Source organism: Canis lupus, chromosome 21, assembly GCF_003254725.2.
Source record: "Canis lupus dingo isolate Sandy chromosome 21, ASM325472v2, whole genome shotgun sequence".
In the NCBI taxonomy this organism is placed as follows: Eukaryota; Metazoa; Chordata; class Mammalia; order Carnivora; family Canidae; genus Canis; species Canis lupus.
The window spans coordinates 38,433,580-38,443,630 of record NC_064263.1 but is presented as its reverse complement, the minus strand read 5'-3'; the positions used below and the strand labels follow the sequence as shown (position 1 = coordinate 38,443,630).

The 10,051-nt window shown below is 48.2% G+C and overlaps 1 protein-coding gene across 4 annotated transcripts in view; it reads right to left on the bottom strand.

The window, feature by feature from the left end:
- Positions 1 to 4,521: 4,521 nt before the first annotated feature.
- CALCB (calcitonin related polypeptide beta) overlaps positions 4,522 to 10,051 on the bottom strand; it is a 243,126-nt gene continuing 237,596 nt past the window's right edge. The window contains exons 1-5 of one of the 4 annotated variants that reach the window (XM_025459580.3): positions 9,305 to 9,439; positions 8,143 to 8,237; positions 7,739 to 7,879; positions 5,439 to 5,623; positions 4,522 to 4,975 (exon numbers count right to left, since the gene is read on the bottom strand). In XM_025459580.3, the coding sequence (XP_025315365.1) occupies positions 5,464 to 5,623; positions 7,739 to 7,879; positions 8,143 to 8,228 (387 nt within the window). In that variant the 5' untranslated portion in view covers positions 8,229 to 8,237; positions 9,305 to 9,439 and the 3' untranslated portion in view covers positions 4,522 to 4,975; positions 5,439 to 5,463. Of the gene's footprint in view, positions 4,976 to 5,438; positions 5,624 to 6,379; positions 6,866 to 7,738; positions 7,880 to 8,142; positions 8,238 to 9,304; positions 9,440 to 10,051 lie in introns of those variants that run through there. The other 3 variants (XM_025459581.3, XM_035703803.1, XM_049098825.1) reach the window with 3 other exon arrangements.

The following is a 10,051-nucleotide window of genomic DNA, read 5'->3' as shown; positions in this document are numbered from 1 at the left end:
TAAATTCATAAATGCCAAAAACTGGAAACAACCCAAGTATCTTTCAACAGATAAATGGATTATCCAACTACAGTACATGCCTACAATATAATACTGCCCTGCAATAAAAGGAAACAAATTATTCATACATGCAACAACATGGATAAATCACAAATGCATTATGCTAAGTAAAAGACTCAAAGCTACGTAATGATTTCATTTATATGACATTCTGGAGAAGGCAGAGGATCCGAATAGACATTTTCCAAAGAAGACATACAAATGGCCAACAGGAACATGAAAAGGTGCCCAACATCGCCAATCACCAACAAAATACAAATCACAACCACAATGAGATATTACATCACAACTCTTAGAATGGGTATTATCAAAAAGATACAAAATAGCAAATGTTGGCAATAATATGGAGAAAGGGAACCCTTGTGGACTGTTGGTGGGAATGTAAATTGGCACAGCCACAATGGAAATGGAGGTTCCTCAAAATATTAAAAATAGAGCTACCATATGATCTAGCAATTCCACTTCTGAGTATTTATCTGAAGGAAACAAAACCATCATCACAAAAGAGTATCTGCACCCCCATGTTCACTGTAGCAGTACTTACATAGAAATGAAATAAATATCTATCTACAGATGAAGACAATGTGATATGTATATGTCATTTATATACGCAGGGAGATAAACATATAGATATAGATGTAATGGAATATTATTCACCATAAAAAATAAGGAAATCCTTCCACTTCTTATAACATGGGTAGACCTTGAGGTTATTATGCCAAATGAAATAAATCAGACAAAGAAAGACAACTACTGGATGGTCTCACTTATATGTGGATTTGAGAACAAAATCAAAAACCAAAATCAAACTCAAAGAAACAAAATAGATTTGTGGTTGCCAGAGGTGGGGGATAGCCCTACCAAAATTGGTAAAGGGGGTCAAAAGCTACAAACTTCAAGTTATAGGATGTAATGTACAGCATGGGGACTACGGTTAACAATACTTTACTGTAAATTTGAAAGTTGCTAAGAGAGTAGATCTTAAAAGTTCTCATCCCAAGAAAATATAATTATGTGTGGTGATGGATGTTAACTAATTGTGGTGATCATTTCACATTGTCTACAAATATCAAATCGTTATGTCCTATACATAAAACTCATACAATGTTATGTGTCAACTATATCTCAATTTTAAAAGATAATATATTTTTATATTTATACACTATATGGACAGAGACATAACAGTTGTTAGCAGGGGTTGAGGGGGCGACTGCAAAGGAGAAGCATGGGAGACTTTTGAGGAGCAATGAAACTGTTTTGTGTCTTTATTGTGGTGGTGATTATGCAACTCAACGTATTTGTCAAAATTCATGGAACTACACACCAAAGAGAATCGATCTTTCTCCATGTCAATTTAAAATATGCTGAGTGAAATAAGTCAATTGGAGAAGGACAAACATTATATGGTCTCATTCATTTAGGGAGTATAAAAAATAGTGAAAGAGAATAAAGGGGAAAGGAGAAAAAATGTGTAGGAAATATCAGAAAGGGAGACAGAACATAGAGACTCCTAACTCTGGGAAACGAACTAGGGGTGGTGGAAGGGGAGGAGGGCGGGGGGTGGGGGTGACTGGGTGACGGGCACTGAGGGGGGCACTTGACGGGATGAGCACTGGGTGTTATTCTATATGTTGGCAAATTGAATACCAATAAAAAATAAATTTATAAAATAAAATAAAATAAAATAAAATAAGGAAACTGAATGGGAAAAAAAATCAGAGAGGAAGACAAACCATGAGAGATTCTTAACTCTGGAGAACAAACTGAAGATTGCTGACGGGGAGGTGGGTGGGAGGGATGGGATAACTAGCTGACCGGCATTACGGAGGGCATGTGATGTGATGAGCCCTAGGTGTTATGTGCAACTGATGAATTATTGAAAACTACATCTGAAACTAATGATGTAGGATATGTTGACAAATTGAATTTAAATTTAAAAAATAAAGCAATATGGTTAAACAGAGCTACTGGAGCTGGGCCTCTGCAAGCGGCAGGTTCCTTCATCAGGTGGATTTCACTCTGCCAGTTGGGGACCCTCAAAGGAGACAAGAGGGCATGAAGGAAAAGAAACTTGCTCCTTCCTATTTTGATTTCTGTCAGCATCGCCCACAGAGTCTCTTTATTCAGGCAGGGAAGTTGTTTCCAGTCTTGTTTTGTTTTCCCACACTCCTTAGTAGCTTTGCCACACCCCTTCAAAGATCCCGTATGTATACAATGGAATATTCCTCAGCCATTAGAAACAACAATACCCACCATTTGCTTCAACGTGGCAACGTGGATGGAACTGGAGGGTATTATGCTGAGTGAAATGAGTCAATCGGAGAAGGACAAACATTATATGTTCTCATTCATTTGGGGAATATAAATAATAGTGAAAGGGAATATAAGGGAAGGGAGAAGAAATGTGTGGGAAATATCAGAAAGGGAGACAGAACATAAAGACTCCTAACTCTGGGAAACGAACTAGGGGTGGTGGAAGGGGAGGGGGGCGGGGGTGGGTGACTGGGTGACGGGCACTGAGGGGGGCACTTGACGGGATGAGCACTGGGTGTTATTCTGTATGTTGGCAAATTGAACACCAATAAAAAATAAATTTATTATTAAAAAAAAAAAAAGAAAAAGATCCCGCATGAGCCCGCCTCCCTTCCCAGGAACCTGAGCATCCTGCCCCAAGGTTCTAGATGCTCAGCACCCCACCTTTCTCTTTGTGCCCCCCCTGCCCCACCCTGAGGAAGGCAGCTGCTTCCTTCACTTCCTATCAACGCACAAACTCTAGTTCTTTTTCGTCCCTTCAGAACTCTATGACCTGCTTCGTCAAATTCTTAAATTAATCTTTCTGTTAAATGTGACTGATGTGGCTTCTGTTTTACTGCCCAGAAGCTGATAGGAAGCCAACGTCCTTCCTATGCTCTACAAGATCCTATGTGATCTGCCCTCCTCATTACTTCTCTGACCTGGCCTCCAACTTCTGTTTCTCCTCACTCACTGATTCATAAGAAATAAAGCAGATAAAGGAGCATGTTAAACCTCACCACAGAAATGTAGTCATCAAAGTTCAAAGTATGGAAAGCTCCTTTGGATAAATAACTTAGTTTCTCCAACAAATAAATTGTGAGGGGGGAAAAAGAACAATGGAGTGGCAAGCTCCAGATTGGAAGGGCCTTAAGAACATATAAACTAGTAAAACAAAAAACATTATAAACTGGCAGCAATGTGAAGACCTAACTTGAGCTCAGGTTTTATTTATATATATATATAAATATATATATAGTTTGTATTATATATATATTTATATTATTATCCATATAATATATAAAAATATATTATATTATATATATATAAATATATATAACATATATTTATATTATTAATATGCATCCTTTATATATTTATATATAATTTATTAAAATAATGGAGGAATTTAACCATGACAGGATATGAGATATAGGAATTAAGAAATTACTTTTAGTTGTTAAATGGGACTGTGCTTATGTTTAAAAAGTCCTTCCCATATATGGGGAAGTACTTATGGATACATTGATGTCATAATACATGTGGGGGGTGTAATAGATGGGCATAGATGAAACAACATTGACTATAAAAGAATCATCGTTGAAGCCAAGTGTCTTAGTCTAGTGGGACTGCTATAACAATGCCACAGACTGGGTGGCTTATAAACAACAAATGTTTATTTCTCCGTTCAGGAGGCCATGAAATCCAAGATCAAGGCACCCACAGATTCTGCGTCTGGTGGGGGCCCCTTTCCTCACTCAGAGCAGTCTTCTGGCTGTGACCTCACATGGCAAAAGGATCAAGGGAATTCTCTCCACCATCATTTATGAGGTCACTGGTCCCCTTCACGAAGGGATGATCCTTATAACCTAATCATCTCCCCAATGCCCCACCTCCCAAGACTATCCCTCTGGGGGTTAGGTTTCAATATACAGTTTTGGGGGGAGGATGGGGACACAAACTTTCAATCTCTAGCACCAAGTAATGGGGCAGAAGGGATCCATTTTACTACATAAAGTCCAGGTTGTTTGTATGTTTTAACATTTTCCATTTGTCTTTAAAGTCTGAGGGTCCACCACGTGAGGCAGTTAGGTCAAAGAATGGCTCACGGGTCTCTGGAACACATCTGAAACCACTGTTGAGAAGCATATAGTGCTGTGGTTTCACCTGTAGGCTCTGGAAACCACCACCTGAATCTGTCACTATCTATCTATGTGACCTTGGACTTGACTTCTTCAGGCCTGTTTCCTCAGAAACGAAGTGGAAATAGCAATGGGATCTCCTTCACAGAGTTGTCACACAGACTAAATGAATTAATAGATATAAAGCACTGTCTTAGAACATCATCTGGCCCATTTTGAGGAAGTTCTCAAAAAATGTCAACTATTACTGTGATTTTTACTACACAGGGAAACAAGTTGAAATGAACCACTGGGGTCTCAAAACACGTGTATCCAAAATATGTTTTTAATCTTGATGAAGTTCACAAATGGTACAATATTGAGATTTCCTTAAATTATACAATCATGTTCTTAGACAACCAGGCAAAGCATTACCATTACCATGTATTCCCAGAGGCCACAAAGACAATGATTTATTGTCCCTCCTAAGGTTGAGCAGAGCTGCCATGATCAATAGGATAACTCTCAAAGAACCAGTTTGCTACCAGATAAGCCAATAATAGATGCCATCACACTGACCGCACACAGAATCAAATATAAAAAGAATACATAACACGTATGGGATTAGCTTATTTTGCATTCAGTTTCATTCCTTCCAAATGACAAAGGTGCTTTTTTTCAGTATCTATTGGGATGCAAACATGTATATCTTCCATGGGGCCTTCTCACCAAGTGTTGTCAACAGAAATTAATAGAAGTGGTGAGTTCAGCTTCATGGTTACCTGAGATGGGAAAAAATAAAATAAAATAAAAAAGAAGAGGAAGAAGGAGGAGGAAGTGGAGAAGGAGAAGAAAGAAAAATAGAATAAGAAAGACAAGAAGGAAATAATCACAATTACTACTAAAAAGAACACAAATCTACAGGGGTGCTTCTTTCACAGCATACACAAATTGTGGGTCTGAGATGTAAATAAGCTTTTGAAGCAAATGATGAGAAAAAAGCAATTATCAATCAGCAAGCATTTTTTTTTTTTCATTTCTCTTCTCATAAAGATGACACTGCATGTCTGCAGCCTATCCTAGTGCTCTGATTTCAGGCTGACTAGAAGAAACTCACTACTCAGAAGGAAGGATGTAATGGGAAAGAAGGGATCTGAAGACCCTACCAGGTCCAGTGGGTTTCCAAATGTGGATCCTAACCTCCAAATTCTTTCCCCTCCCATCTGACAGTGTAAGGACAGTCACCTACTTCCCGGAGTCATGTCACTGCTCAGGCACGAAGGTCTCTGCGGCGCCGGCCAAAGGCTTCGGACCCCACGTTGGTGGGCACGAAGTTGTTCTTCACCACACCCCCAGATCTGCTCAGCAAGCCTGCCAGCCGATGGGTCACACAGGTGGCAGTGTTGCAGGATCTCTTCTGGGCAGTGATGCTGATTTGTAGGATGGAGGAAGAAGACAAGGCCTGTCAGTGAGAGGCTAGGGGCAGGCACCCGCCCCATGAGGCCTTCGTAAAAAGAATTTCAGCTCTTCGACATATCACTTAAGAATAAGTGTTTCTCCTAAGTGCAATTATCGAAGCTGTTATGAGAAATGGGCTGGCAGCTTTTGCTAGGAGCCCTGCCCAGAGACCTTTCTTCGCAAAAGAAACCCAGTGCCAATTGTACGGAAGCGTTGAATCACTGTACTGTACACATGAAGCTAACGTTACACTGTACGTCAACTAACTGGAATTTAAATAAAAGCTTTAAAATAAGAAAAAGAAAACAACCCAGCGCTAAGCTAAAGACTCCAGTACTCATGTACTGACACCTGCACTTGCTGTCACTTATAGTCCTTTTAGAACCATAAGAAGTGGTCACCAAAGGCCCAGCCCTACCCCAAGACATGCAAGGAGCATACAGAAGCCGTACAGCAGCCACAGACACCAACAAACCACTTTCCATGGGACAGTGAAAATTCCCTAAAGTCTTACCTGGAGAGGCTCAGAGAGCAGGGATGCAGCATCCTCCCCCAGAAGTCTTACCTGCTCCTCAGCACACCTGTCCTGGATGGTGGAGCTGCTTCACAGGGACCACTCACCAACGCCCGTATCCGGCTACCCTGAGGCTAAAGCTACTTTTAAACATGGGTTCTAGGCACTCTCAAGCCTTGGACGGGGACCAGAGTAACGACCACCACAGGGCAAATCCTTTTAGAAAATAGATTTATTCATCGGTGATGAAGCATGAGGAATGAAGCAGAAATTGGAGGACTCTACCTCGAAATCCTCTGGAATCTCAAGAGGCTTCCCTCACTCTTACCTCTAACCTGGTCTATGAGTGCTGCTCACTTCCCTTCCATCCTGAGATCCCCAATATTCTCTCTCGCAAGCAAAGCTACCAATGCCAGCTGGAAGAGCAATCCAAGTGAAATCTGCATGCATTAAATTCATCAATGGGAGCAAGAAGGGAAGTCAGGAAGGAGTGGAAGGAGATCAGTTGGCATCCTGGGGCACCCCAAAGCGAGGTTAGCGGCCCCTCTCCAAGCCGCTGGCTATGTCCCTTTTCTTGCCAGGTGTTTCAGCCCCGAAGCCGATGCCAGAGTATGTATGAAAGTTGTTCAGGTCCTTCGAGTATGTGCCCAGCACACAGGTACTCAGATTACTGCACCGCTTAGCTCTGGAGCTGTCCAGGCTGCAGGGAAAATACATGCCAGACAATACCATGCCCCGGGTCTGCCCCCAAGGGCAGTCATGCAGCGAGGTAGACCAGGGGAGGGGCCCTGTGAGCAGAGGCAGGAGGGGCAGGCAGGAGCGCAGCTCACACATCCTCCATGGAGCCAGGCCAGTGTGGGGAAGGGCTGTGGTCGGGGAGGGGCGGCCTTTTCTAGCATTCCACATGCTGCTCATGCTCTGCAGTGAGATTCTCGGGGTAGCTACGTGTGCATCACACGCCTCTGACCCGGCAGTGCCAGGGCCAGGCCAGGGGCAGGAACGTGCCCAAGCTCCGGGAACCCTGGAGGTGAGGCTGGGCAAGGGTCTGGCCCCGGGACAGCATGCGCATCTCCACAGATCCTCCAGATCTAAAGACCCCAGACCTACCTCAGACACTGCTCTACCTAACCCCACCCTCTGCACGGCCTTTGGCTTCACCTTGCACATGTGCAATGAAGACTCCTTGTGGGTGTGAAAGAACAACACACACAGGTTACATTTCTAAAAAACTCTGAGATACACCGAGTGTGTCTTCTGGCTTTACACTTACCAGCCCCAAGTCAGCCAATGCTGGAACTTCTCCTCAGTAGGGCCAGACCCATTCCCTGAGTGCAGGACTCTATACCTCCCATTCTATTTCCTAACAACTTCCAGGAGTGGATCTTTTTAATGCGTCTGACCACGGTCTCTTCAGCTACACCTGGACCTCCGTCTTCCATGGAGCCTGAGAATGGCTGGGCCCCAGAGCCTGGTGAACCACCACAGCCTGCTGCACTCCTGGCCAGATGTTGTATTTCCTACCTCTGTGGGATACGACCTTCCGGACCCTGCGGAGTAGAGTTGGGGGCCTTACCTGGAGCCCTCAGTCTCCTGCTCCTGCTCCTGCTCCAGTTCGTTCTTCCTCTGCACGTAGGCCTTCACCAGGGCAGCCAGCAGGAGGCGCCCTTCCTTCTCACTGAGTGCAGTGGGGTCTGGGAGGCCCTCCAGAGCGGACCTGGGGAGGGGAAGCAAACCCCATGGAGGCTCTGAGCCCCTGCCTGCCTCCTCCCCAGGATAAGTAGCAAGGCTTCCTGGCCCCCGTGACTTTCCCTGAGGATGTGCCCCCCACCTCCACTCCCAGTCCGCAGGGCTGAATTCAACGTCCACCCAAGGGTCTTAATTCACCAGCAGCCTGTCTGCAGGGACTTCAGCGGTGCAGAAGGGCCTGGGCCCAGGGCCAGTAGAAGGGAAATGCTCTGGGGCTTCAGGCTGTCTCACCTGAATGGTGCCGCCTGGAGGCCGCCCGCCTGGCACAGGACCAAGATGCTGAAAGCCAGGAAGGGGGAGGACTTCCACAAGCCCATGATGGCTCTCTGTAAGGAGAGAATGACATTACCGCTGCACGGAGACCAAGCAAGGCCTGGAGCCCCCAGACCTAGGCTCCCATCCTGCCTATCCACAGCGGCCCTGTGGCCTCGGGCAGGTTACCCGACCTCCCCAAGCCTCCATTCATCTGCCAGGGAGGCTGCTGTGAATCTCAGAAGATATCGTGCAGTGAAGGGCTTGGTAGAGCAGAAGCAAGAGTCCTGGGGTGCAGCGGAGCTCTGGGTTAAGTCGGGGAGAGGCAGAGTGCAGGCACAGGAGCGCACACCTCTTGCCTAATGCAGAGACCACGCCGGGACCCACCCCCTTATCCGTCTGTTCTCCCACCGCGCCTGTCTGTCGGAGAGATCTGCACCACTTTCCTTCCCCTCGGCGGGACTTCCCACTAACAGGTGGGAGAGGAGAGTGGGAAGGGGAAGGCTGCCTTGGAAAGGAGCCCTGATCTCTCAATACGTAGGTTTGGGGGAAACGTTGACGTGCCCGCTACTGGGGCCTCTGGGCTCTGCGTGCCCAGCCCGCCGATGCTGGAGCGCAGTTAGCCGCAGCTGCTGATCTCCGGCATCCAGAGGTGGGCCTGGACCTGCTCGGCCGGCTGCACCGCCCCCAGGGCCCCACCCCGGGGTGTCCCAGGGTCGCTGGCGGGCTGGCGGCGCCTCCTAGGAAGGCTCGAGGCTCCCCCATCGGGAGACTCGATGGGACCCCTCAGGACGCAGATGGCACAGGACCCCCAGGCCAGAGTGAGGCTGCATCCTGCACGCCACGCCCGGGGGCACCGACACCGGGGCGCAGCCTGCCTACCTCCGCCCGCGGAGCTTCCAGCGCCCGGCAGGAGCCCTGGGATACTTGGGGTTCCACCTGCACTGAGTAGAAGACGGCGCTCGGACCGTCCCGAGCGCCCTCCGCGCCCTGAGCCGCACGGAGCACCTGGAGCACCTGCCCAGACTTGGGCCGCCAAGGAAGGGCCTCGGACGCAAAGGAAAGGCAGCCGGCCCGAGCGCAGTGGGTGACCTAACCCAGAGGCCAGTTATTAGGGGGCGCGGAGCGGGAAGTTCCTCACCTGAGACGGGAGTTTCTGGAGAGCGCCAGCGGCCGTCAGCCCGGGGGGACACGACGCCTGCTGCGGGCGTCTTCCCCGCGGAGCTCCGGCTCTTATTCCGGCGATAGCGGGAGGGGGGTCCCCACGAGCCGGCGCGGCCAATCCAAAGTGGCCAGGACCGACCCAGCTCCAATTGCGTCACTGCTAGCACTCCCGGCCCTGGTTCTCCAGGGAGGGGAACCATCCGCTCCGGCTGCCTTTTGCAATGAGGTCATTGCTGGGAGAGCGCGAGGGCAGGGAGGGGCGGAGAGCTCTCGACGCCGTCCGGGGAGCGGGGGCCACGCGGGGACTTTGCATCCCCTACGGTGAGGAGCCGGAGCTCCTCGCTCTCTGGGTGCCTGAACTCCCGCGTCGACGCTCGTCCCACTGCCCCCTGCACCGCCGCCAGTTCGAAAAAGGCGTCTCACCTGGGAAAGCGCCACAGCGAAGGAGCTGGAGGGGCGGCGGGGCGGGGGGACTCGAAAGGTTGATCTCTGCGGCCACCTGGTGCACTCCTGAGATATGCCCTGCTCCCCCGCGCTCCCTGCCCCCACCCCTCACCCCGCCTTGGCACCCTGTGCCACGCAAAGTCGTTTTGCTTCTAGTCTGGGGAGCCAAGCCTCCTTGGCCTCTGGGGCAGGGGGAGTGGGAGGGGGGCTGGGGAAGGCGCTGAGCCGGCGCGAGGCCTTTCCGTCGTGCCCCCCCAGACCTCGACTGGGGCTCCGCAGC